This window comes from Zonotrichia leucophrys, chromosome 13 (assembly GCF_028769735.1).
Source record: "Zonotrichia leucophrys gambelii isolate GWCS_2022_RI chromosome 13, RI_Zleu_2.0, whole genome shotgun sequence".
Classification (NCBI taxonomy): domain Eukaryota; kingdom Metazoa; phylum Chordata; class Aves; order Passeriformes; family Passerellidae; genus Zonotrichia; species Zonotrichia leucophrys.
The window spans coordinates 16,754,438-16,781,544 of NC_088183.1; the positions used below are offsets into that span (position 1 = coordinate 16,754,438).

Genomic DNA, 27,107 nt, shown 5'->3' on the forward strand with positions numbered 1-27,107 from the left:
ATGCAATCACAAAAAATCACAAAAAATTCTTGGGTTTTTTTCAAACCTCTGTTCACCTGGAGAATCCTGGAAACTCTACAACCAGGGTCTTGTTTATAAGGCCTTCACAGAAGGCTTGTCTTAATTTAAGGGTGTTAAGTGGAGATTATAAAGCAGATAAAAAGAATAACAACATTTCACTGGGTGCCCGATGGAATTCACCCAAGGTTTTTATAGAATGTTAAATATGAATCATCACTGAGCTAATACCCTGAGTACATAACCTTTTGCTGAAAATTGCTGTGATTATCAAAGGACTGGAAGGTAACTAATAAGAAATCAGGTTTTTAAAATAAATCCAGTGGCGATTCAAGAAGCCTCAGACCACTAAGCCCAATGTCCATATGGGTCATGTTGGCTGAAGCTCCGGTAAAGAACAGAATTAGTGAATACATGAATAAAAGTAACATGTTAAGGAAAAGTAAACATGACTTTTGTAAAAGGAATCCAAGCCTTCTAAATCTGCTGGAATTCTTTGAAGGAGTCAAAAGCATGTAAATAGCAGAGCTCCAGCTGAGAATTTTTCCCTGCATTTCCAACTCACCCCAAGCTTCCAGAAACCTCATGCATAGAAGGTCTCATCAAAGACTTTTAAATAAACTAAAACAGCCAGGGACTACAGGTAAGGACCTCACAGAGTTACAATTTAGCATTGGAAAAAGAAGATTATCCTAAAGGATGAGTTTTCATAGTGGAAGATGATCAGCAGTAGAGTCCCATGGGGATTAAGGTCCACAGTGTTCAATGTGCTCAGAAGTGATTTGACAAGTTGGAGGAAAGTGAAGAAGTTTTCTGATAAAAACTAAATTAATTAGGATAATATTTACTGCAAAAAGTTCAAGATGCCACGACACTGAGCAAGCCTCATGACAAAGTGGAAGATAAATTTCAGCCCTGACAACTATAATCTGGTTATCCACAAAAAGCAACACTTTACATGCAGAGTGATGGGCTCTGAGCTAGTTTGCACAATTTAGAAAATGCATCTCAACATTACAACAGCTGTTCTATGAATATATGACCCCATTGCTCAAGAGCAGGCAAAAAAAAATCCCAAAGTTTCAAATTCCTAGGAGAGAGAAGTACAGCCCTGCCCCTGTTTGCATCCACCGTAGCTCTGCTTCTCCAACAGGCAGCACGTCTCTGGTACCCTCACCTGAGACAAAAAGAAACTCTAACAGCAAAAAGAAAAGCTACATGGCAGGATGACAAACAAGGGGAGTACCAAAGTGCTTTCATGTGAGACACGGAGTTAGCTGGAATGAGAGGCTGAGCAGCAAGGGCTGGCTTGGCATTTGTCGTTGCCAATTGTGCCGAGCAGGCCAAGCGCCAGCGAGGGGAGACGGACACCGAACACGAGCTCTGTCGTGTGCCGCTTTGTTCAGCTGCTGAAGCCTTCATATCCTGTCAGGCAACAACTCTCAGGGCTCTGGCAGGCCTGTGACAGCTCCCTTTCCTACATAATCCCTGTGTGCTTTCAGGGAGATGTAAGGGGAAAGGAGGAATGAAAGGCTTGCAGTGCTTTTTGTGCCCATTACCTCAAAATCGTTGCTCATTAGAGGTCTCCACTTCCTTTCTCAGTTGTCCTCCCCCACCACAATTTCAGAATTAAAATAAATAAAAGCAATAAGCCCCCCACACACACTTAGGCTGCGCTTACTAACATCTGCCCATGGTGACCCAGCTGTTTCTTGCCAGCCCCTTCAGGGATGTGTTTTAACACAGCTCCTCTCACCTTTTCACACTTCCCTCATTTCCCAGCTCCTCTGAGCACTGTGGGTTCAGGCTGTTAACTCAGCTCTGCCTTTCAGTCACTTGTGCACTGACTTGTACCAGTTGGTCCCAAACCTGGTAACAGCCTCCAACTCCTGGCAAGCCATTAATAGTACACCAGCAATCATTTTAATTGCAGATGGGCGTCTGGAATTTTGGAGCTGCACGCAGAGTTCCTTCTCCCCACAATATTATTGTCCCATTGTGCATTTTGGAGTTTAGCTCTCATTAAAAGTAATAGAGGGAAATAGTCTGTGGCAAAGTGAATGTGTTTGTTTTCACAGTTCACCTCCTGCTCCTCTGCACTCAAACACACTCTCGCTCAGTGACAAGACCACAGCTGCTGCCATCGTTTACTTACCTGAGGAGTGCAATATTTAGCTGGAGGGACACTGGAGTTTTCTGTTTGTTAGTTATCAGGTCAACAACTCTCACCTTATCACTTCAGTTTCCATTCTGTTGATAAAACCTGTCAGCCTTCCTTGAGTGGTTCCAGGCCCTCAGAAGAAATCACATTAAATTGGCACAACCAAGTAAATCTGTAAGAGATGTGCTCCTGCCTAACCAAAGGGAAGGGGGGAGGGCTTGGATTTCTTTCCCTCTTCCTCCTTGCACGGTTCCAATGTCCGAGTGCTTGGAGCTGTGTTGAAATCCTCCCTGAGGATTCAGCAGTTCAAGTCAGATCAGGTCTTTGACTATGGCCCAGAGGAGATGTCTGCAGAGCTGAAACTGATATGTTTAAGTGCAAGAGACAATAATCATTTCTTCAAGTAGAAACTAAAAATACCCACAAGAAAGTGGAATTCATAATGGAGATTTTAAAGATCTGTGACACACCAGAGCCTGCACAGGGGTTTTAATGAGAGAGAGGTCAATTTAATTGGTCAGGGCCAGCAGTGCCTGGCTGGGTGAGGGGCTCTGAGGTCTCACACTCGCGGTGAACGCCCGGAGCGTCACTGGCCGAGCCGGTGTCACAGCACAGCCGTGTCACAGCCAGGGACAACCTCTGCCACCAACATCACACGGCCCAGCCACGAGGAGGGGGCACCAAAAACAGGAGGCAGAAGCTGACAATGAACGTTCCTAAAGGTAATTGCAGGACTGACCATCTCCATGTGCCGTTTGTTTCATTACAGCTCTGGGAACGCAGCTAAAGCAGCCCGTTAAGTTTTAAAGTCTGTTAGGGCTGACTTAACAAGGACTTGCTGAGCACCTCAGCCTGAATTCACACCCCTCCCCTGTGCAAACTCTCCTGGAGTGTTTGTGGAAACCCAGAAATAACTTCCCTGGACCATTCAATTACAGACAATCACCACCCAGAGCTCCCTGTCCTCGTGGCACGGCTCATCAATCAGGTTTGCTGTCACCGTGTCTCTTCTCATAGCAGTCACCAGAAGGCTCTGAGCTCCCTCTGAATCCATGTGACATTTACTGTCAGGGGCTGTCAACACCAAGAGATTCTCCCAGGGCCTCCGAGTTCATCACAAAGCAACGAGATCTATGCCCAAAGCTGCTCCCAGTCCCAGCTCTGGATTACAGTGACTGACTGAGGGGCTTTGCAGCACACCAGGAACAGGGGAGCAGCAGAATGAGCCACAGCTTATGCCCAAACACCTTTGTTTCTTATTCTCTTCTCTTTTCTTATTGTACAACTGCTTAAGAGAGGTCTCAGGCGTGTGATTAATTAGCCTTCCTCAATAATATCCCTTATAAATTTATTAAGAGAAAGCTGAGATTGTTTACTTGGAAATTTTGCCTTCCCATCTTTATCATTGATCCTGCCTTCACTCTCTGTTTAACAACATAGTGACCTAGTGGAAAAAATTTATAAAACTTAATAAATTGCAGTTGGCATTATTGACAGAGTGTGTATATGCACATTTGGGTTTGTATGAACGTATTATAAGAAATCTAATAAAGTAAAACAAACACATTTGCTTTGTCTGTGAGCTGTGAAACGAGATATCCCCTGTAATTACACTGTTTGAAGTATATTTGGTCAAAGGGGGATGGCAAGATTTTTGGTCATAAATTTCTGGGTTTAGTTTAAAATAACAGCTATTATCTATCAAAGCTTACATGGTCCACTAAGTTACTTTGCTCAAGATGCAGAAAAATAAAAATGCAGATGAAACCTTAAGTTAGCAGGAGGCCTCTAAGACAAGAGGAACTAACTCCAGAGAATAAAGTTCCAGTGCCAGATGTGCTTCAAAAAAATAATCAAAACTTTGGAAATACATTCATTTTTTCTGCACTTTGAGGGGGAATGGGGATTAGTGACTGTCCAAACCAGTGACTGAAAGAGTGATTTCAACTGCAAAGGTTTTTAAAAGAACTCACAATGTGTATAACCTTCTAGAACTTCCATGTCTATTTTTAGCTTGCTTTCCACAACCAGCCTGGTTCCCTCTTCCAACCAAAATAAATATATTTCTTAAGGAGCACAGTATTTATTTCCCTCAGGAGTAAAGTATTTATTTTCCTAAAATTATCATGATAACAAGCAGGGGTTTCTCAGTCCCTTCTGGTACGTTCTGTGTGCTGCTAACCCTCTGCTGACCAGCAGCTGAGCCCAGCAATCCAGGCTGCTTTCAATCCAATTTATAGCCCATTTACCCATCCACACCTCACCCACCAGGCTGGTTAAACGACACCTTTGTGGTAGAGTCCAGTAAACAACACCCATTATGCTCTGAGCCATCTCATCACTGAGGCAATCGGGTTCCTTTGGCATCATTGTCCTTAAATCCATCCTGCCCGTTCCCCATCACCATCTTGCTTAAAACAGCTTCCAGAAGAAAGCTCCCCTTCACCTTCTCAAGAGTCAGGTTAAATCAAATGTTTTACAATTGTCCAATCCTTCTTCTTACCCTTCTTATAAAATCCTAGAATGGTTTGTGTTGGAAGGGATCTTAAAGCTCATCCAGTTCCACCCCTCTGCCATGGCAGGGACACCTTCCACTGTCCCAGGGAGCTCCAAGCCCCAGTGTCCAACCTGGCCTGGGACACTGCCAGGGATCCAGGGGCAGCCACAGCTTCTCCAGGGCCTCACTCCCCTCCCAGGGAGGAATTCTTCACTGAGTGTTTGCTGCTTGCCCTTTCTCAGTCAGCAGAATCTCTCCTGATTGCTGTGACCTTGCCAAGGGCCCTGCAATGACATTGGCCACGTCCCCCACCGCCCCTGGGTGCACAGAACAAAATCCCAGCACCAGCAGGCAGAAAAGCTGCAGTGAGACACTGCACCTGCAGCAGCTCCTCAGGGCTGGTCACCTCCTGCTCCTCCATGTCCTTTCCACTCTGCCTTCAAGGGCACAGACAGGCTGAGCTGGGCAACCCCAGCAGCAGAACCTCATGTGGAAGAGTCTGAACATTCTCCTGCCTCAGCCTGGGCCGCTCTCTCTTCAACATTTCCTCCTTCAGCCATGTTCCTGCACAGCAGCCCCAGCTCTGAGCTTTGCCTGGCTCTGCACAGGTCCCTTCACAGACCCCAGAGTGGGTCAGAATCCCTGAGGGACCCCAGGGCTCAGCTGTGTCACCTCCTGCCCCAGCAGGGCCATCCCAGAGCCCAGGGCACAGCAGGGTGTGCTCACAGCTCTGCAATGTCCCCAGGCAGGGACACTGCACAGCCCCTGCACCATCTGCTCAGGGCTGGCACTGCCAGGGCAGCAGTTCTGCCTCCTGGGCAGGGGCAGCTCCTGGGCTCAGGCCCTGCCCGTGGCTCTGGGGCCATGGCTGGGCCTGGAGCAGAGCCTGGGGTGCCCTGAGCTGCACACAGGGACACAGTGGGGAGAGACACTACATGGGACAGACGGTGGGGACACAGGGACAGAGTGGGGACACAGGGACACCACTGGCGGACACACTGGGACAGACTGGGGGAACACAGGGACACCCAGGGGACACCAGGCACCCCCAGGGCTGAGGCCCCTCTCTCTCCCTGGGCTCCTCTCCAGGCTGAGCAGCCCCAGCTCCCTCAGCCTTGCCTGGGCACGGAGCTGCTCCAGCCCTTGCTCAGCTCCAGGAGCTCCTGGCCCTGCTGTGCTGAGGATCCAGAGCTGGACACAGCAGCCAGAGGTGTCCCCAGGGCTGGGCACAGGGGCAGGATCAGCCCTGTCCTGCTGGATAAGCACCCCAGGATCCCCCTGGCCTCCTTGGCTCCTCCTTGCTCCTTCCCTGCAGAGCTGTTTCCTCATCCCTCAGCATTCCCTCACCTTCATCCCCTCACCTTCAGCCGGTGATTTTCCTTCTGCAGGGTCAGACACCAACCCACAACTGCACCAAGAACGCTGCAGCTCCTGGCAAACCCCCACAACAGGAATCCAAACACAGCAGCTCTGCTCATGCCTTGCCTGGCACAGAAAATCAGAGTATCCCTCAGCACCTGGCTGGGGACTTGAAAGGAACCCAGGACGAAAGCATTAAAAATTCAGTGATCAGCTGAGAAGATTGTGGATGAACCAATACCAACAAATGCAGGTTCAGTTTTTGGAGCATTAATTAGTGGTATCAACCTGATGAGCAAGAAAATTAAGGCAAGATTATAGAGTGGAGATGCTGATATTTCTATTTTGCATGTAATTTTCATCCCCAAACAAACTGTAGTAGCTTAGCAAACACCAGTCTACTAACATGAGACAATTACAGACACATTTAGTGAAACAGGCAACTAAATGACTTTGTAATTACACTATTAAGCCAAATCTGGGGTGAAAAGGATAAAGGATTTGTGTCCCATATGACACTACCAAAAAAAAAAAAAAGGCTGTGGAACACCAAGAGAAATTTGGTAATTTAGAGCAAGTGTTTAGGTTGATGAAGGAGAGCAATTATGGATCTTCCACAGTTGGAATTAAACCTGCAGCCATTCAAGCATAAACCACAGCTAATACTGAACAAGAATCCTGAGCTCATAACAGGAATTACCAGCACAGAAAACATCACATTCCAGAAAGAGACCAAGCTGGAATGACCAAGAATTTCTGTGCCTATGGAACAAAGAAATAAAGGAAAGTGTTTAGCTGGAATGAGCAGGACAATATTCTATCTCCTGGTGGAAACCCAGGGTGAGGAGGACATGAAGCTGGTTTTTTCTCAGGCTGGCATGGTATGGTCTCTGTTGGGTGCAGCTCTGGGTAAGGAAAAGGCACTTTAGCAGTTTATAGTGCAATAACAGGAATCCTTCAGCACTCCCCACTCTTGAGGTGGCTCCTGTATTTTGTCACCCCCAGGGCTCAGGGAGCACTCACACACACCCCAAAGCCGCAGGAACAACCTGGGTATGACAAGCCTGGGGTGTGTCCCTATCCATGCTCTCCTTAAGGAGTTACCCCCTTCCCACACAACAGCAGATCCCCAGGGATCCCTGTTAGCCCAAAACAGGTTCTGTCCTCTGTGCAAGAGGCTGATCCACACAGAGCCGAGGCATTTGATTTATTTAGTTTACATTTTAGCAAACAAAGGCATCAGTGTTCACTGGCTACATGTCACCTAGTTCTCCTATTAATTAGTACTCTATTTTCTATTGCTTAATGAGTCTCTCGCTTCTCATGCTAATTAGTCCCAGGCTCAGTCCTTCTCCTCTTTTGGGTCAGTGGTTTCTTGGGCCATGGGTCAGTGGTTGTGACCTGTCCCTGCTGGAATTACCTTCTACCCAATCGGAGCTGACTTCAGCCTAGCTGCTGAGTTGGCTTTATCACATTCTTCCTTATCTTGTGGGTTCTGCAAAATGTTCTCGTGCCTATAAATTCTGCCTTGTGTCCACCATCAGTGGTACATCCTTCTTTACAAGCTTCCTCAACCTCCCTGGGGTCTGAGGTCATTGAAATGTGTCCAGCCCTAAACCTCAGCAAGGCAATTCCAAGTAATTTGTCCTTCTAACACTTGGACATCACTTAGAGCTTGTTAAGATGCTGTTTGTTCCAGGGATTAAATCTCGCTGCTTGTTGATACAGCTTGAAAGCATACAAAGATCAAGCACCAAAGAACATCCTCCCTTAATTTTAATTTATTCCGCATTCTGCAACAAAAAGGCAGCACTCTGTTTCATAACCCCCTTCTCATTGCGTGTTACACTCTGGACAAATTGTTAACTATTTCTGAGTCTGAAATGTCAGCGTCATTTGCAAGGTGACTCTACCAACAAGCAATCGGTCTTTGGAACACCTGGACATCACTTAGAGCTGCGAGCTGCTGTTTCACGGACACAATCTCCCTTCTTGCTGATGAGGCTGGAAAGCACACAGAGACCAGACCCCGGTGAACACATTTTCTTAGAAATGTTTTACACATTCCCCATTTTGCGGAGCGGGACCCCCGCGCCCTCAGCGCCCACACGGGACCTCCCGGCGGGGCGGCGCTCTGTGCGCGCTCCATGGCGGCGGGGCCGCTCTACGCGCGCTCTATGGTGCTGCGGCCGCTCTGTGTTCGCTCCGTGCTGCCCGTGCCGCTGTGTCCCCTCTCCGCGGCGGTGCTGCCGCTCCGCCCGCCCTCCCCGTAGCCGCCCTTGTCCCCGCTGTCCCCTGCGTGCCCGCCGTGCCCGCAGCCCCGGCCCGCCGTGCCCCCGCCGTGCCCGGCCGCCCGCCCGTCTCTGTGGCCCGCGCGTTCCGGCGGGGCGGGCGGGATGTGGCGGCTGCTGCTGCTGCTGGGCCGGGGCCGCTGCGCGCCCACTCCCGCCCGCCCCGCCTGTGCCCCCGGGCTGGGCGGCGGCCGCGGCCGCAGCCCCGAGCGGTGAGTGCGGCTCGGGGGTCCCCGTCCCCCCGTCCCGGGGCCGGCGGCGCGGCCCGGCCTCACGGCGCCCGTGTTGTGTGTGCGGTTGTTGCAGGGCGCCCGCGTGTCAGGATGGCCCGGAGCGAGGAGGACGGCGGCAGCCGCTGCCCGGCCTGGTGCCCCGCTACTCCGTGCGGGAGGCCGTCACCTGGGTGAGGAGCAGCGCGGGGACACCTGGGGGGATCCCCGAGCTGAGCGGGGGGAAGCGGGAGCGGGAGAAGGAGCGGGGCTGTTCCCTGACCGTGTCCGCTCTCCGCAGGGAGCTGTGGGCGCGCTGCTGCTGCAGCTGCTCCGGCAGATCGCGGGGCTCCGCTCGCTGCAGGACGCCCGGACAGAGCGAAGGCTTCCCTGGCGCTCCCCGCTGCCCCCTCAGCCCGCAGGTCAGCGGCTGGGCCCGGGAGGGCGGCGGGGGGCGGCCGGATGGGATTCCTGCTTGGGCTGAGATTCTGCTTGGGCTGGGATTCCTGCCTCGGGCTGTGCTCAGTACGGCTGGGAAAGGCTGAGGGCCACTCTCGGGCCCTGGGGAGAGTGTCAGGAGAATCTCTGGTTCTTAGTGGTTTGGTGTAATCCCACTCTGTGTGCCCTTACCTTTGTTTTCCCTTCTGGATTCTGCTGCACGAACTTTCCTCCTGCTTGTCTGGTCAGAGAACACTGAGTGCATGCACAGCCCGGTGTTGTCACCTGGAGCAGACACTGTGCTCTGTGTTACAGTGGTGACTGAAGCCTCAAGCAGCAGTCCTGGCGAGCAGCTGGGCCCCCAGATCCTGCAGAAATCGAGTCCGGAGGCTGTAGCAGAGCATTCATCCTCAGGGATCCCCTCGGGGCAAGCAGAGAGGCAGCCCTGGGCAGAAGCAGGTATGTGCCATGTGCTGCGGGGCAGGATACTCTGCCAGAAGGACCTGGGAGTTCCTCCAAGGCAGGCTTGGAGCCAAGGAGTGTGTAGCCATTTATTGACATTACAGGAGGCAGGTGAGAGTGGAAAGGCAAATTTCAGAGAGATGAATCCGGGTCCAGAGACAGGAGGAAAAAACCTCCTGAAGGCAGAGACAAGGCTGTGCTGTAACTGCAGGTGACAACAGCTTTCCCAACAGTGCTCTGCCTTAGCAGACTGATTGCAGCATCCAGTCCTGTTCTTTTACTGTGGACAGATGTTTGCAGCCAGAAGGATTCAGGAGGATGCTGCACCATTGATCTGGGAGACTGGTGTACATGGTGTGAAACTGGAGGAATTATTCCCTTCCTGCAAGATGAGGATGCATTTCTGAGCTTTATGCCATAGATAAGACAGTGGAAGGAGGTATCAAAGACATTATTAAAATGAGTTTTATAAAAATAGAAAGATAGACTCCAACAAAATTGAAGTCTCGCCCAGGAAAGCGTGTCCTACATAGGGAATTTAAAGTCACACCAAGGAAGATCAGATGAGGCCTACAGCTCACTAGATATAGAAACACTGATAATGGCCTCAGGAAAGCTGTTGGAAGCAGGAAGCCTGCTGGAACAGGTGGCAAGGGGACAACATTCAGTAGTGGTGTAGAAGAGGCACATCAGGAAACCAACCACAGATGTTGGCTAAATCACAGGATCACAGACTGGTTTGGGTTGAAAGGGGCCTGAAAGCTCTTCTTTTTCCCTGCCATGGGCAGAGACACCTTTCATTATCCCAGGCTGTTCCAAGCCCTGTCCAGCCTGGCCTTGGACACTTCAGGGATCCAGGGGCAGCCACAGCTTCTCTGTGCCAGGGCCTCAGCACCCTCACAGAGCAGAACTTAAATAATGAAGGTGCTGCAGAAAAGGTTGGAGCTGTTTCCCATTTTCTGCTTGCTTTCAGAATTTTGGCTTCCTTCTGTGCTGATTTCAGCTACTGCCCATCACTGCTTATCAAACCTTCTCCTGCCAGAGGTTACCATTCCCATCAGTTGGCAAATGGAGCATTTTGTTTCCATGTCTCCTAATTAACTCCAGGAAAACAGCCAGGTTAATTTACCTAAACTGCCAATTAGACTGTTTAACCCATCTGCTTTAGCCTGGAGCATATTAAGAAGCACTCCAGCACTGGCAGGTGACTGGACATGGACCTCTGGGAGGAGTGGTGGGAAGAAGTGGAGACAGCAGTGCCGGCAGTTGGCACAGCTGAACGTCCTGGAGAGCCTGTGTGTCTGACAAACAGCTCCTACTGAGAGTCAACAGGAAGAGCTTTTGGGCAAACTGATAAATTGAACAGTGACAAGTCACCAAGGCCACGTGGTCTTTGTTCAGATGTTCTTCAGAAGCTGGGAGATCACTGAGCCTCCAAGAACAATCTGTAATCCCATGCTCAAACCTGCTCTGTGGCCAGGGGAATGAGCACTCACAGATTGCACAGCTTGGCTTTTAAAAAGGGGTGGGTGGCTGTTAGTTTAAGGCACAGAACTGCAAAAAAGGTGATTCTAATTTGATAGAAATTCTGTTACAGGATAGGGGTGTCAGATGCTGGGATGAGTGGGCTGTATCAAAGGTCTTGGAAGGATTTAGGAAGCCATTTCTCAGGCCAGCTTGCTCCCTTACAGAGACTTGAGAGAGTTGTAAATCTATTAAGACTTCTTTGGAGAAGTCAACAGGCATGTGGAGCAAGATAATCCAGCTTTTAGCTTTCTGAAAATCATCTAGACAGGACCTAAACCAAAGCTATCTAAAGAATTAAAGCTGGTATGAGGGAACATGGAGGGGTTACACTTGGGCTGGACAAGAAAGTTTTCAGAGTGGAGAGCCATTGCTGTAGGATTCCCCTGTCCTTTGTTAAACCTGTTCTGCTCAGCACAGTCAGCAGTGACTTGGAAAAAAGAGGTGATGAACAAGGCAGCAGAAGCAGCAAATGGTACAAAATTCTTCAGGACAGTCAAATCTGAAAGTCACAGGCAAAGGTTGCCCAGAACCAAAGCCAGGGTAATCCCCAGGTGGGTTAAACGAGTGTGCACAGGGGAGTGTGGCTGTAAATACACACACAGAGTGAGGAGTGTCAAATTAATAATTGTCTTGCAGAGGGAACATTTGAAGTCACTGTGGATGTGCTTTTGATAAGGTTAAGGCAGTGCTCGGCAGCAGTGAGGCCAATTAAATGTTAATTATGGTGAAGGAAGGAGCTGAGGACAAGGCAGTGCTGTGGGTTCATGTGAGTCTGGGATGCAGCCATGTCTTGAGCACTTAAGGAAAAAGCAGTGCCTGAAAAACAGGGACAAAACTGCAGAGAAAAGATGACAGGGAGACAATTACATCCAAACACAGACTGACTCTTCAGCTTAAAAAAGGAAGTGGCAGAGAATGTGCTGGTGCTCTGTGAAACCAAAAGTGTTGAGAGAAAGTGAATAGGGACAGGCTTTTTCATAATGCTGATATTAAAAGGCAGCACAGAAGGGTCAGGTGGCAAGTTTGGAAAAAAGCAAAAGGCATTTTGTGTTTGGCCAGTGCCCAGGTAAATTGTGGAACTCGCTGCTACGGGCCAGAAATACAAGTGGGTTCCAAGAAGTGATTAGGTAAAATTACACATTGAAATGAGACTTAATTGGTCCAGCCAAGCCTCCTGCTCAGATCACAGAACAGCTGATTGCTGGAAAGTTCTGCCAGGGAGAGCGTGACTTTATAATCCCTGCTCCTCACCCTTTCTGCCCAAGCATCTCCAACTGTCACTTGTCAGGGATAATATATGTCAGAAATAATTTGATTTTGCTCTCTACATAAGTCCTCGGGTTACATTCCACATTTTGTTGTGCCTCCATTTTGTGGGAATTTATGGAGAAAAGTCAGAGGGAAGAGATTTGGTAATCTGCACTGAAAAGCCTGAAAAAATGCAGGGTTTTGTCATGTGAGAAGTCCTGGGAATCTTTCCACGGAAAGTGAAGCTTGATGATGCCTTTCTTTCACTACATTTTGCTTTCTACAGAAAAACCTGCCTGAGGTACAGGATTTTTTTTTTCCCTGGTGTTTAGCTAGTGAAAGAGGGTGAGGCTGGCAAAATGAGGATGCAGCAGGAAGCTGGGGAGAGCAGAAGGAGGGGAAGGACAGACGCCTGGCAGATGATGCAGGGGAATCTGCTAGCAAAGCCTTGCCATGAGAGAGCAGAGCTCAGAGTGCAGCAGAATGTACCCTGGCTGCTGCCAGCAATGGCAAGGGATCTTCTGCAGAGAATTCCATGTCCTTCCCCTTTCTCTGGGTGTTTCAGTTCATTTCCACACTTGCTGGTGCTGGTGTCCCTGTGCAGTGACAATCTGCTGTTGTTGTGGCAGAGATCTGTGGGATGGGTCCCAACATCTCAGCTTTCCACAAGAGCCATTCCAATTTTATTGGAGCACAATATGAACAAAATCTATTCCTTTGTTCGAAAAGAAAACTTCAGGAAATTAACTTAAAACTTGCTTTAAGTAGCATTCTAGATATTGCTACCAGCTCTGTGTTCACGTCTTATTTTTTCCCATGCAATTTCTGCCTCACTCAGAGGCTTTTTGCTGGGAGTTAAAGGCACAGAGTGAGCAAGCAGGTGATTACAGCCAGTCTCAGTGTTACAGCAGCTGAATGATGCCCTGGGGAGTTGTATTTTACCCCTGGCAGAACTGTAAAATTCGTTATTTCAATTCCGAGATTACAGACATTGCAAAAGTGTGTTTTCATTTCAAAGCACAATGAAACCAATTGGAAACAGTGAAATTTTCCATGAGGCAGAAATGCTGGATTTTGGCCAGCTCTTGTTGTGACTTCGTTCTCCTGGATGTTTTGGGATGAGCAATCTAGGCTGTCTACGAGAAGATTATTAATTCCTCATTTGGAGCTAGCTGTGAGCAACACTTGATTAGTCCAGGATGAACAGTGAAGAGAGACAAAAATATTTATGAACTGCTGAAGATGTGAGCATTGGGCATCCAGAACACTGAAAGCTGCAAGGCTGCATGGAAAAAAGAATGTGCAGTCATGTTGCATCATAGCATGGGTTTGAAGGAGTAGAAATAAAGTTGCACAGAAAATTCCAACTGTGATATTCCCATCTTTTAAACATAACCTGAAGAATAATTTAGCTTGCCCAGCCTCAAAGGTGATTCTGAGGGAATTCAGGTCCCCCAGAGCAGCTCTGGCTGCCCCTGGATCTCTGGAAGTGTCCAAAGCCAAGGTTGGACAGGGTTTGGAGCAGTCTGGGATGGTGGGAGGTGTTCCTGCCATGGCAGGGGTGGCACTGGCTGAGTTTTAAGTTCCCTTCCAGCCCAAACCATCCTGGGAGACTCTGATCCTTCAGGACTGGGGCTGGGTGTCAGGGTAGGTTGGTCCCTGTGCTTTTTTCCAGATGTTCTCTGGAATTGGTAACCCTGATCTGTGGAGATTTGAGTGAGGAGGGCTTTCCATGGTAGAGGGGCACAAGATGCTTCTGCAGGCTGACAGAATTCAGAATTAGTGCTGTTTATTTTTCACGGTTCAGTGGTTTGTCCAAATTCCAACATTTTCACAGTAAACGAGGAGTCTCTGATTCAGGAGTAGACACCCATGCAAAATGTACAGTTTCTTTAAAGTGTGGATGTACTAATGCTGTTTAAACAAGTAGTGGGAGAATTCTTAAAACAGACCATTTTTTTTCCATGGGATTTGCAGTTGTTTGTGTGGCAAAAACCCAAATTACATCACAAGGGAGATACAAGATAGAGCCTTACAGTGAGAAATATCAGATAATTTGATGCCTGCTCTGCAAAGAAACAGAAAGCACAACTAATAAATTCACAGATTATACTACTTTAGGTGGAATGCTGCATAGAAGTCATGTTTGCCACAGTGATGTTGCTTGTTGGGTGAGTGGGGCCTGTTGAGATAACACACATTTGAATACAGCCAGGGGGGAATTGTTTGTCTGGGAATAATGAGGCTGCAGCTGGCACACAGGCCATGGCTCCCTGCATGCTGTACAGCACAGGCACTGCAAGGAGCACTCCTGCCTGCTGCACACCTCATTGCTGCTGCTCCTGGAGCCAAACACTGCCAGCAATCAGGCCCTAAAAGGACATTTTGTGTCACTTGTGTTGGCTCTCACACAGCCGGAGAGGGAGGCGCAGGGAGGGCACGGCTCTGGCTCAGAGTGGTCCAGGCTCCAGCACCTGGAGCTCAGTGTCCTGTGGGATCCAGCTGCTTGTGGAGACCCAGGTTAAAAATCCTCAGCCTCAGGCTGTGTCCTCTTTGTGAGGTCATTGTCCCCTTGGCAGGAGTGATGCCACTGTGACCCCTCTGAGCAAGGTGCCTTAGCTCGGGCTGGAGATGCTCTGTCAGATAATTCTGATTGGAGCTGGTGACAAAGTGCTGAACTCGTGGCTGTCCCAGTGTGCCTGAGAGGGCTGATCACCCCCTGGCACAGGAGCAGGGCTGTGCCCTGCAGAGGAATCCCCTGGAGAAGGACAAGGGGAGGCAGCACCTCAGCTGAGGCTTGGGTGTGATGCGCTGGGCGAGCTGGGAGCTGCAGCAGTTCTGATCCAGGCAAACTGGGCAGGAGGAGGCAATGTCACCCCTCCTGTGACACTGCTGAGAGGGGCTACACCTCAGTAACCCCACTGGAAATTCAGAAATAGGAGCAAAAAGTCATAAAATTAAGCAAGGCTGGCAGAAAAGTGCTGCAGTTGAAAGATGTGAATGGTGCAGTCTTTTTAGAATCACAGACAGGAATCAAGAGGGGCTGATTAGTCATGTCAGGACTTTCAAAAGGAGGAATTGGCTTTTTAGTAAAGAAGAAAAAACCTAGAAGAGCCAGTGCCTGGAAGCAGAAACCCAGAGTAGGAGTACTTTAATTTGAAATGAAGCACAGGGGTTTAAAGCAGTGATTACAAGTTACTGGAACATTTAGGAAAAGCAGACGATTCTCTACTTTTGGTGTCTTCATATCAAAACCAGGGGCCTTTCTGGAGGAGCTGCAGCCACAGGGCTGATTCCAGAGCTTGCTTTTGCTCCAAAGGTCAGATTGGTTGGGATTCCTGCTGTTCCTGATGTCCCTGACTGAATGGGAGATCAGATATTTAGGAAAGAGCTGTGAAATAGAGAGGATGAGAAGAGGCAGACATGCAGCACTGCTAACTTTGCTTTTTTGTTGGATTTTGTTTTTAATGCAGGGGAGTTCCAAATCCCTGTGAGCTCCAGGGTGGGGCCAGTTCTCCACAGTGCAAAGGTAAGGTCTCATTTTCCACCCCCTGTATCTGCACCTTCCCTGCAGGAACACATGCCAGAGCTACCCAAGCACAGCCTGAGCAACACTCACACACAAGACTGGGAAAAAAGAGGAGATGGGACATACTGACCTCTGCTATAGCCAGAAAATTCCAGGATTTACAAACTGCCATCCCCATCCTTTGATGTAGCTGTGTAACAGGGCTGCTGGCAGGGAAGCACTGAAGGAAAATGGTGAGAAACACCAAACCAGGCAACCAAACAAAAAAATCAATTCAGCAGCACCAGTGTGTTGCTGTGTATATGCATTTTGATGCAATCTTTCACTAGGTGATTACATGCTGTTGCTATTTTGGTGTTTACCAGACAACCCATGACTGGAGAAGGTGGTGTCACTCCAAATGCTGCAAATCAGGGCTGGCTCTTGTCTGGTAAAGAGGGAAGCACTTGGGGCTTGAAGAGAGTGCATCAGCTCGAGAGTCACAAGGCCATAAATTATATTATTGTTCTTGTTGTGATTAAACCTGCCAATTTTTTGCAATTCACATCTTAGATGCAAATAATTCCATTTTTAAAATAATCACTCGGCTGAGCAATCGCTCAAGGACACTGTGAGCAGAGTGAGGTAAATTCAGCTTTTAGCAGAGTGAGTTCCTGCAAAAGGCACCAAGGAGGAGTTTGCTTGATCTGCTGAGGGGGTGAGCATGGATCTCTGCATCCTGGGAGGTGCCCCTTGTGCAGGGCTGGAGGAAGAGCCTGCAGCTGGCTCATGGAGCAGCTCAGGGAGGGGCCTTGCACCTGGCTTGGCCCCTTGAGCCAAGGGGCATTTTCCACATTCCCTGTGTGCACTGAGCTCTGCTGCCACTCAGTGACACTCGGGGTGTGGAGCTGGGCTGAGCCTGCTCCCACGTCCCAGGCTGTTCATTGCCCAGGAGGGAAGGATTTGCTGTGCCTTGCAGGGTTTCAGCAGCACTGGGCAGTGCCCAGTGCAGCTCAGGGGGCAGCTCAGCTGGCACTGGGTAAAGCAGAGGTGTGAGGGTGTTTTGGCAGGGACTTTGCTCTGGGCACAGTGGGGCAGAGGGAACAAGGGCTAATGTTATTTTTGGAGGGGGGAGTTATCTTGGAATCACGGAATGTCCTGATTTGGAAGGGATCCACGAGGATCATCCAGCCCAGCCCTGCCCAGACCCCCCAGCAATCCCTGGCAGTGCTGTCCAAAGGCTCCTGGAGCTCTGGCAGCCTCGGGGCTGTGCCCATTCCCTGGGCAGCCTGGGCAGTGCCAGCACCTTCTGGGGGAAGAACATTCTCCCAAATCCAGCCTGGCCCTGCCCTGGCCCAGCCTCAGCCCTCCCTGGGTGCTGTCCCTGAGCAGAGCTCAGAGCTGTCCCTGCGCTGCCCCTCCAGAGGAGCTGCAGACTGCTGAGTAGGATGAGGTATTTGCTGAATTCTGAAAGTCTCCTGGTGCCTGAGAGGCTGCACCAAGCTCCCTGGCCAGGGGCAGGGCAGCAGTGTCCCTACAGCTTCCCCAACGAGGTGGCTGTGTAGGACAGGGAGGGTTTTCTGTGTACACATGACCTCACCCTCCTGATGACTGAACTACCATACTAACAGGTCTCACTGCTTGGTTTCCAAGCCAGCATCTCCTCTAGGGTTGATATGATTTAGCTCTCTTTAATAGCTTTTTTCTCTGACTCCTCAGGGTGACCCTGCTCAGCGAGGGCATTTAGAGGAAGCCGCTTTCCAATTGCAGCAGATTTTCCGAATTGATATTTCCATTGCATTGAATATCCTTGGTAATGTGGAGTTGGTTTTGTTTTGCCCTTAAACCACAGGTTTCTCATTTTGGAGGACCTCCAAATGGTTGCAGGTCTTGTGAGAAGGCAGGGATGGCAAATACCCAAGCTGAAGCCTCCTTTCAGCAATTTTAACTGTGCTTGGAGAGATTTATTGCCCTTTGTCCCATCGTGCCACCTGATTTATCTCAGCATATTTCAATCCAGGCTTGCTTGAAGCCTGCACTGTTGTCCTGACATCTGTAGCTGGAAATTAAGCCATCTCTGTCTTTTTTGCAACACAAGATGTCATATCCTTGTATCCTTCTTTTATTGTCTGAGCTCACGGTTTTCCTGGCAAGCTGAAAAAGCAATTGCAGGATTGCAACTCTAAGAAAAGCAGAAGGAAGATGCAATGAGCTAAGAAAAGTCCCTGCCCTATATACACCACTAGTTGCAGCACTGAAAAGCAAGTTGTTTCTGTGTGAGCCATACGTTGTGTTAGCCTGTGATCCCTCTCTGCCACGAGCCCAGAAAAATCCCTAAAATGCAGTGTTGCCATTTTTCTTATGGAAACTGTGGAAGGAGGGTTGGTGAGCCAGCTGGAAGTGGCCCAGAGCACTTGGTGTGAGCCAAGGAAGGCCCAGTGGCTGTGGGGGAGGTTGCTGCATTGGAGGCTGGGTTGTGGCTGTGTGCTTTTCCCTGTTTTCCATGCCTTGGGCTGTGTTTTCCTCAGGCACCGAGAGCATGAGGGCGGGGCACTGCCGGGTGGCCTTCACCTGCTTCAAGCTGGCGGCAGATCGGGGCTACAGCAAAGCGCAGTTCAACGTGGGGCTGTGCTACGAGCACGGCAGGGGCACAGAAAAGGATTTGGAGAAGGTATCCAGGGCCTGCCTGGGGGTGGGAGTGGGAGCACACATCTGGAGAGGGATCTGTGCTGGGTGCTTGGAGATTTGTTCCTTTTACATGGCTGGGAAAGTCATGGAATGTCCTGAGCTGGTGGGAACCCCCAGGGATTACTGATCCAGCTCCTGGCCCTGCACAGACACCCCAAGAGTCCTCCTGTGCATCCCTGGGAATGCTGTCCAAAGGCTACTGGAGCTCTGGCAGCCTCAGGCCTGTGCCCTTTCCCTGGGGAGCCTGGGAGAGCCCAGGCTCTGAAGGCTCAGTAGAAAATGCTGGAAATAATAAAAATTGCAGCTGTGCAGAGCTTCTTTCAGTGTCACCAATCCCCTCAGAGAGGTGCTCTGAGATCCCTTTCCCACAGCTTCTGAGGGTTCTCCAGGTGCACAGGCTGTGCTACCAGCACCCAGCGGGGTTCCAAGGAGAAACCTGTCATGTTGCTGTATTTAAGACACCGCTGCACATCCCAGGGCTTCTCAGATCTCCAGTTTGGCTCCTGTAACTCCAGCCTGCCACCTAGTGCAAGCTGGCCAGCAGCTGCTGGAGCTGGGAAGAGCTGCACAGGCAGCTTGGTTTGAGTCATGGTTGGCCCAGTGCCACCCCTTCAGCTCGGGCAGGGTGGTTCCAGGGCTCGGGGGTACTCATTGTCCCACTGAGCCAGCTGATGTTCTGCTGTGGGAGGGATGCAGCTTGTGATGGGTCTAACCAGAGAGGTGAAGCTTGAAGGGAGCCATGTCATGTTCAGGGCATGCATCAGCTGGTTTCTCTCTGTCTCTCTGTCTCTCAGGCAGGTTTTTATTACTGCCAGGCAGCCAGCAGCCATCACCCCATGGCCCAGTACCGCTACGCCAGGTACCTGCTGCAGCACGGTCCTGGCAGCCCCTGGCACAGGCAGCACAAGGCTGTGGCACTCCTGGAGCAAGCAGCAGGGGCTGGCATCACAGAGGTGGGTGTCCCTAGGTCAGAGAGCCCTGACTGAAGGGTTGGAGCCACAGCACTGCAAGGGAAAGCCTTCCAATGCGTTTGTCCCTGCTCACAGCATGGGGGTTGGAACTAGAGGACCTTTAAGGTCCCTTCTGAGCCAAACCATTCTCTGATTGTCTGTGTATGTTCCTGACAGTGTCTGGGAGACAGCCCTGCCTGCAGACAGAGCCACTGTGCCACACGTTGGTTGGCTGTTGTCAATGGGGCTCTTACATTAAACCTTTGCCTGGGAGAGCTCATCTGTGCTTGAAAACACAGCTCAGTTTTCATCTCCTCTCAATTCCAAGAGTACAGGTCACTGTACTGGAGGAACTTCCAGTGCTTGAAGCAAGAACAGATCCTCGTTTTGTGTCTGTGGCTTTCTGAGATGACTCATCTGTGCAGATCTGTCTCCTGCCCTCCTTTCCCCCTCCAGGAGATGCATTTAGGCATGTGCCATCTCACCCTGGGAATGCCAGGCTGGCAGTGCCTGTGCCTCCTGGAGCTCACTGGCCACAGGGTGCATCTGCTGGATCTTGGGGACAGGACATGAGTGGGAACCATTCCCTGGCTCTGACTCCCACAGGAGTTTGAAATGATACTTTGGCTCTCAAATGTGAATTCTGTGTGTTTACCGAGTCATGCTGGTTTTTCTTAGGGCAGCCCTGGCTCTCCCAAGAGCCCCTGCACAGGCGGGGTCCTCACCACACTGCCACAGTAACCCCAGCAGCTTGAAAAATCAGTAAAAAAACCAAATAATTAAAATCCTGGCTGATCTGGACCGTGTGGCTTTGTTGCAGGCACAGGCTTATCTTGGAGTGTTCTACATGAGGGGGCTGCAGCCTCAGGAGAAGAGAGGTCTGAAGTACCTGCTGCAGGCAGCAAACAGTGGGGTAGGTAATCCTTCCTTCTGCCAGGGATTGTCCTCAGCTTGGGACCTGCAGGTGGAGGTGGATTTCAGGATTTCTTGGAAACGGGAGTGTCAGGATTTTACTGCCCAGTGTGAAGGGACAGAGTGGAGCCTTGGTGCCTCTTGGGGAGGAGACAGGCCCTGGGCACAGACCCTGCAGAGACAGCCCTGTTGGGCTGGAGGAGTTCCTACAGCACCAGGGCCTGTATCCAGCCTCCAGCATTGTACAGCTTTCCCACTATGGAGCATCTACACCCTCTTCAGTCAAAATCTTTCACTACTGCACCACATGGAGAACTTCATTGTGTTTACCTCAAATCCGTTCTTCAAAATTGGCCCTTTGTTTCTCTCCTTTTATAGAGAGGATGAAAAGACTGTTTCTGGATTTATATTTAAATTCAGGCACCTTTAACATACTGAAACACTTGAATCTCCATTCAGCCTTCCCCCATTTTTGCTGTTTCTCTTCACAGCTCATGTTAGATCCCCAAGAATCTTATTGCATGCACTTTCCCCAAGTGGCCCAGGCTTCTCTTTCTTGAAGGGCAGTGCCACAGTGTGGGGACAGCACTCTCCTGAACCCCCACCAGCATTTAGAGGAGCACAAATGTGGATCCCATGTCTTGCAGCCAGCTTTCTGCATCCCACAATTCTGTTTCTTGCCATTGTCCCCTTGTTTTCAGCTGCATTGTAATGGCCAGGGTTTTTTTTTTTTTTTTCCTGAAGAACTTGTTCATTTTAACTGCAGTTCCCACAGCTTTTGTGCAATGGAAAATAATGAACAGCTATTGCCTCTTCTGCTGGCTAATAGTTGTGGTTGTGGTGCCCTTTAGTGTGTCCTCTCTGAGTCATTTCTTTTGCAGGCTGCAGTGCTGGTTTAGTTTGTGCCTCCATGTAGTTAAGCTGTTCTACTTTGCTTGTCAGTCTTCTGTCTATTTTTCTAATTCTCCTTTGACCATTTTAAGATGCTTGGACTAAAAGTGGACTCAGGATGGAGGTATGCCATGGATCTCACATAATGAGCTCCTCTGCTTTGTTCTGCATTCTCTTCCAATAATTCCAAGCCCTGCTTGCCCTTTGCCTGGCACTGAGCACTGATGAGATGGTCTCAGGGAACTATCACAGTGTGATACCCAAATTTCTTCCTATCAGCACTACTTTGCATTTGGCAGCACTGTTTCCTTCGTGATTGTGTTGCCCATTCCTTAGGTGTGTGAGATCTTTAATTAATTCTTCATAGTAAGTTTGACCATTTTGAATGGTCATTTTTACATCATTGTAAACTTTGCCACTTGGGTTTTCACCCTTTTTCCAGCATGGAGACACTCTCAGTGTGCTGGGACAAGGCCTGACTTGCCACAGCAAGTAACAAGCAGCTCAGACATCACAGTACACAGCATTTAGTTCTAAATCTGCTAAAGATCTCTCCTAAGCTTCATCCTTGGCTCCTTTTTTCCAGCCTGGAGTCAGAGCTTTATGCTCAACAACATCACATTGAGTTATCCCATTAAACAGATGATTGGCATTTACTGGTAATGCCTTAACAACACAAAATCTGGCAGGTAACTGCAGGTCCTCAGGTGCACCCCTGGCATGTTTTGGTCAGAGTTTCAGACCCTGAGCATCCTTCCCCCTGCTCTGATGCTGTGGATGCTTCAGGGGCTCAGCCTTGAGGGCAGGCTGGTGGTGGCTCCCTGGGATGGGATGTCCCCATTTTCCTGGGAGGAGGGCTCCATGGACAGGTTCACTTCCCATTACCCTGCAGCTGGAATTGATGTTTAGTTGGCTGAAAGAACTCTTGGCATGGATGAAGCAAAGGCAGCATAGTTTAGTACAAATCCAGAAAAAGGAAAACAGCACAAAAAGTCACAGATTCAGCATTTCTCTGGTTGTTCTCTCTGCTAGAGCTGAGCTGGGAACTCTGACAAGTGTTTTTCCAACACAAGAACTGTGTTCTACTTTGTTTCCCACTTTTTATCCTCCCTGATTTCCTACATGCAGCCACAGAACATAAACCCCTAATAAAGAGTTCTGTTGGAGAACTGGGCCTGACCTGCAGATGTCCAGGGGTGTCAGTCACTCCTGCCCTGCTAATTTGGGGCTCTCCCCAGGCTTGGCCCTGAGGTGTTCATCCTGTGAGAGATGGTGGTGCAGCTCTCCTGATTGAACCCTATCTCTTGTCACAGCTGAAGTGCCAATCCTTCAACGTGTTTATCTCATCTCTAAAGGAGTTTATTGCTGTCATAAGCTGAGACTTGCAACATTTTGCAAAGCACCCACTCACTGAGTTTTTCACTTGCCTCTACCAGCTACATCCTAGACAGCAACACTTGCAATATGTTCTTTTCTAGTGGCTTTATTAAAACTTGCTACTTACTTGGGGTTTTTTTCTGTTTCTTCTTTTTTTTTTTTTTGGAAAGCCTTGTTTAGATCATGTTTCTGGCAGTCACACTCTTCAGGCTGTGCTGCTGGCTTTGTTGCTGGAAAGGTCTGTGTGACCACAAGTCTGTGCAGTCTTTTTAATGTCTTCAGGAGTGTCATCCTGCTTTCCTGCTCTCTGAGACCCTTTGTCTCCCATTGGATCTCAAGGATAAAATGCACAGCTGACACATAAACATGTCATGGGTTTGGATTTGGCTTCACTGCAGTGCCAACCTTTGCTTTCCAGTTTGTTCCCAGCAGTTACATATATCCGAGTGGTTCAGGTGCTTTTTCTCTAGTGCATATTTGCTTCATTTACTTCATTTCTGCTGCCTGAGATTTCTTTTGGAATAGAATGAAGTGAGGCTGAGCAGGAGAGTGCTGCACTCTTGTGTTAAAGGGGAATTTCCCAACCCTTGGCAGCAAGTACCTCTGTGCCATTTGTGATGTTTTTACAAGACTTGGGCTTGAACTCTCTTAGGGCAGTCTCAGGGCGTGCTCGGAGTTTGGGTGGGATCAGGATGTGGCGCAGTCACTGCTGCCCAAGGCACCTCAGCTCTGACCTCTGAGACAACTGGGATGCTCTGCAGAGCCAGCTGCTCCTTTGTTCCCCTGCCACAGCCCTGGGTGTTGAAGGGAAATCAGTGAATTTAATTGGAAAGGGATAGGAAGGAGCAGAGCCACACATTATGCTTCTCTCCAGGGGACTAAACTACTGAAGACAGAGCCTGGGGGATGGAGCAGTAAACTTAGCAAGGTGACCAAAAAGAAAACTCTGAAGAAGGTGCTAAAACCCTGTTTCCTTTGCTGTGATTGCTGTGCCAGGATGCCCAGAGCAGGTTCCACGTGGGCGTTTGCTACGAGCAGGGCCTGGGAGTGCAGCGGGACCTGGCGGAGGCGCTGAGGCACTACCGGCAGTCGGCGGCCATGGGGAACAGGCAGGCCCGGGACAGGCTGCAGGCATGGCAGCAGGAGCTGCAAGGTACCAGGGCAAGGGCACTGCATGGGCAGGTGGGGCCTGGATTGCCACAGGAGGCTCCCACAGGGCCACGGCACAAAGGAGTGCTTTGTGCTGAAGGGAAGGCGCCGCTTTTCCTCCTCGGTTCTTTCCAGACCAGCTGGAGAAGCTGTTCCCACAGTATGATGGGTCACTGAATCACTTCTGTTGGAAAGACCAACTGTGTCCTGGGGGACACCAGCTGGGCCAGGAGGACATTGTCCTGCTCTGCTCTGCACTGGGGCAGCCTCACCTCCAGTCCTGCAGGCAGTTTTGGGCACCACAATATAAAAAAGGAATTAAACCATTAGAGAATGTCCAAAGGAGGCCATGAGGATGAGGAAGGGTCTGGAGGGGAAGCCTTGAGAGGAGCAGCTGAGGGCACTTGGTTTGTTCAGCTGGAGAGGAGGAGACTGAGGGCAGAGCTCATTGTGGGTTTCAGTGTCCTCCTGAGGGGCAGCAGAGGGCTCCAGTATCTGCTCCCTATGACAGGATCTGAAGGATTGGCTGGAGCTGTGTCAAGGGAGGTTCAGGTTGGATACCAGGAAAAGGTTTTTCACTCAGAGAGTGGTTGAGCAGTGGAACAAGCTCCCCAGGGCAGTGGGTACAGCACCAAACCTGTCTGAGTTCAAGAAGCATTTAATCAATGCTCTCAGGCACAGGGTGGGATTTTTGGGGTGTCTGTGCAGGAGTTGGACTTGATGATCCTTAAGAGTCCTTTCCAGCTCAGGGTATTCTGTGATTCTATGGTTGTATGATCAAGCCCCGCCTTTGCCAATGTCATTAACACCTTGTTTTTCTGTACTTTCAGATGTGCACACAGAGCATCCATTCCCTTCAGGATTAAGAGCCTCCTCCTCCAGCCCTGATTTCTGGACTATTGAGCCTGTGTCTGCAGGCCTGCACAGCAGCCAGCCAGGACAGTGTGGCCTCCCCCTGCCCCACTCCTGGAGCACAGGCACACTGCATGTGATGCTGCTGAGCAGTGCAGGCTGGAGCTGTGCCTTCAGAGCCAGGACAGTGCCACTGGAGCTGCAGGGCTGGGAGCCCCAGCACTGCTGGCAGCGAGTGACACCAGCAGGCAGAGGGCAAGGCAGCCCTTGGTGTGGGCTGGAACCAGGCTGGCAGTGAAAGGAAAGAGAAAGCTCTCTGTTCATGGAACAGGAGGCATTTTTAAATACCTGAGCTTTGAGAATAAATCTTGTGATATCTCCTGCACCATCAAGTAATCTACCTTCCACACAGGGATGTTGCTTCTGCACCTGCATTTCTGTATTAGAGCCAAGCTGTGGCTGCTCCTGGATCTCTGAAATTGTCCAAGGCCAGGTTGGACAGGGTTGGACCAATCTGGGATAGTGGAAGGTGTCCCTGCCATGGCAGGGGTGGAACAAGATGAGCTTTAAGGTCCCTCCAGCCCAAACCATTCTGTGGTTCTGCACCACAGTGGTGTGATCTGGGGTTCTAATTCCAGTAGCCCTGCATGTCTTGCTCATGGTCCCCCAGGGAGGTTTACAAGCCACCAGATGGGGATGGTGACAACTAACCCTGGGATTGTCCTGGCCCACACCCTCTGAAGCAATTTTCTCTCTCTCCAAAGCAAGTCCCCACAGTGCCCCTGCTACCAGCACAGTGTGGGCTGGCTCTGTGTTGCCATTATGGCAGTTTAATCTGCTTTCAGACCTGGGCAAGCAAGAGAGGGAATTGTTATCACTGGGCAGAGTTTTTTATGGGATGTGACAGATCCACCTGTAGCAGTGAGGTGACAGCTGTCCCCAGCCATCCTGCACCATGTCAGTGTCCTTCTGTCCCCACTCCTGCTCCTGCAGCCCTGGCAGGGAGCTGCTCCCACCTCTCTGAGACACAATGAGCAAGGTTTGCTTCGAAACCTATCGTGTCCCTGTTTGCTGAGCACGCCAGCTCATTTTCAGCAGAGTGGATAAGGGATGCTCCCAGCGGGAAGGCACCGCTGGCAGGCAGCAGCAGCAGGCAGCTGGTGTGATAATTTCCTCCACTGGGGCAGCTGAATCCGGAAAAAGGCATTTGTTCACACCAGTTTAAACTGGTTCAAGGGCATCTGTGCAAGCTGCCCAGCTTCCTGTGGCCCTGGTGCTCTGTGTAGATCAGGCTCTGCAAAACAAAGGCAATGGCCCCATCCTGAACTTCTCCATGCAGCAAGGGAGGGGCACGGCCAGCCCTCAACACATCTGATTGTTCTTCTGGTCTGCTCTCTCCTTCTGCTCAGACCAAACTTTCTTAGACCATTTCCTTTATCAAGCAGGATACAAGGAGCAGGAAATTCCTGGGGTGGATTTCCTATGCTGTGATAATCCAGAGCGCGCTTACGCATCGCTCAGGATGGGAGAGGGGCTGGGGGGGCTGAAAGCAGTTTGCACAATCAGGAAATTGAAGCAAGAGGGAGGAATTGGTCTCCTTTTAAACCTGCTTGTTATTAGGTATTTTTGTGTAAGGACTTTCCTCTGACAGGGATATCAAAGGAACTTTGCAGAGGGAGATGTGAGGTTGTGCTGGCTGTTTGTCCCTCTGCCTGTGCTCCCAAGCTGCAGAGGAATCCCACAGGGCTCAGTCACAAATGCCTCCCTCATGGTTTGCACAGCTGCATCTCAGTTAGAATCTGGCTCTCTGACATTGTTTTGGTGCAAGAACCTGTTTTGTTTGTAAAACAAACCAGCAAGAGATTTGTGTTAGCAGAGCAGCAGCACAAGCTGGCCAGGCCAAACCCATCCATGGATGGATGCCAGACATGGGCTCATCTGTACAAGCATTTTGGAGACTGGAAATGAAACAACATTTTGGATATTAAAAAGTCCACCTGGGGAAATCTCACTCTATTGTTCTTGTCATTTAGCCCTAAGAGCAACAGAAAGAGGTAACTTTCTCATTTGCTCTGCTTTAAATGGTCTGTGTGATTGTCTGGTCCTGTGGCTCGGGTGTGTGCACAGCTGAAGCTGGGAATGTCACCTCCAGGCACATGGAAAAGAACAGGGGTAGGGTACCTGAGGTGGTCCAGGAGAGCCCAGAAGCCCTTCCCTGCCATCCCCACACTGCTGCATGAGCCCGTGGGTCAGCACCAACCCTTCCCTTCTCCAGGAGTGCAGAGGCACAGACACCTGTGTGCTTCTTCCTTTGTCACCAATACCTTGGTTTCCCCACCCATGCTATTATCCCCAAACTGTCTTACAGCTCCCAGACTGACAGATCAAAGTGAAAACCCATAAAAAGGGTGAAGCTTGTGACTGAATATTTCAAAACAGTGTTTTCACACTTCCTTTTTCCCAGGTTACCTTTGGCAGACTCCAGCCATCTGGTGTCTGCTTTTGGATAAGGACTGTGCTCCAAAATCCAATGGCCTCAAAGGAGAGAACAGAATAGAATGGAATCATTA

General features: G+C 49.9%; 1 protein-coding gene across 1 annotated transcript; it reads left to right on the top strand.

Moving 5' to 3' along the window:
- Positions 1-8,416: 8,416 nt before the first annotated feature.
- On the top strand, positions 8,417-26,548 carry DELE1 (DAP3 binding cell death enhancer 1). The gene is made up of 11 exons (XM_064724783.1): positions 8,417-8,538; positions 8,633-8,729; positions 8,837-8,957; positions 9,289-9,432; positions 15,684-15,739; positions 17,438-17,531; positions 18,247-18,389; positions 19,201-19,359; positions 20,177-20,269; positions 23,533-23,689; positions 24,516-26,548. Exons 1-11 carry the CDS (start codon positions 8,432-8,434, stop codon positions 24,833-24,835), a joined length of 1,491 nt encoding a protein of 496 aa, XP_064580853.1. The 5' UTR covers positions 8,417-8,431; the 3' UTR covers positions 24,836-26,548.
- Positions 26,549-27,107: the final 559 nt, after the last annotated feature.

Coding starts and splice junctions, on each gene's coding strand:
- DELE1 (XM_064724783.1), top strand. CDS start 8,432: ATGTGGCGGCTGCTGCTGCTGCTGGGCCGGGGCCGCTGCGCGCCCACT. Junction 19,360..20,176: donor CAGGGGCTGGCATCACAGAG/GTGGGTGTCCCT, acceptor GCTTTGTTGCAG/GCACAGGCTTATCTTGGAGT. Junction 20,270..23,532: donor TGCAGGCAGCAAACAGTGGG/GTAGGTAATCCT, acceptor TTGCTGTGCCAG/GATGCCCAGAGCAGGTTCCA.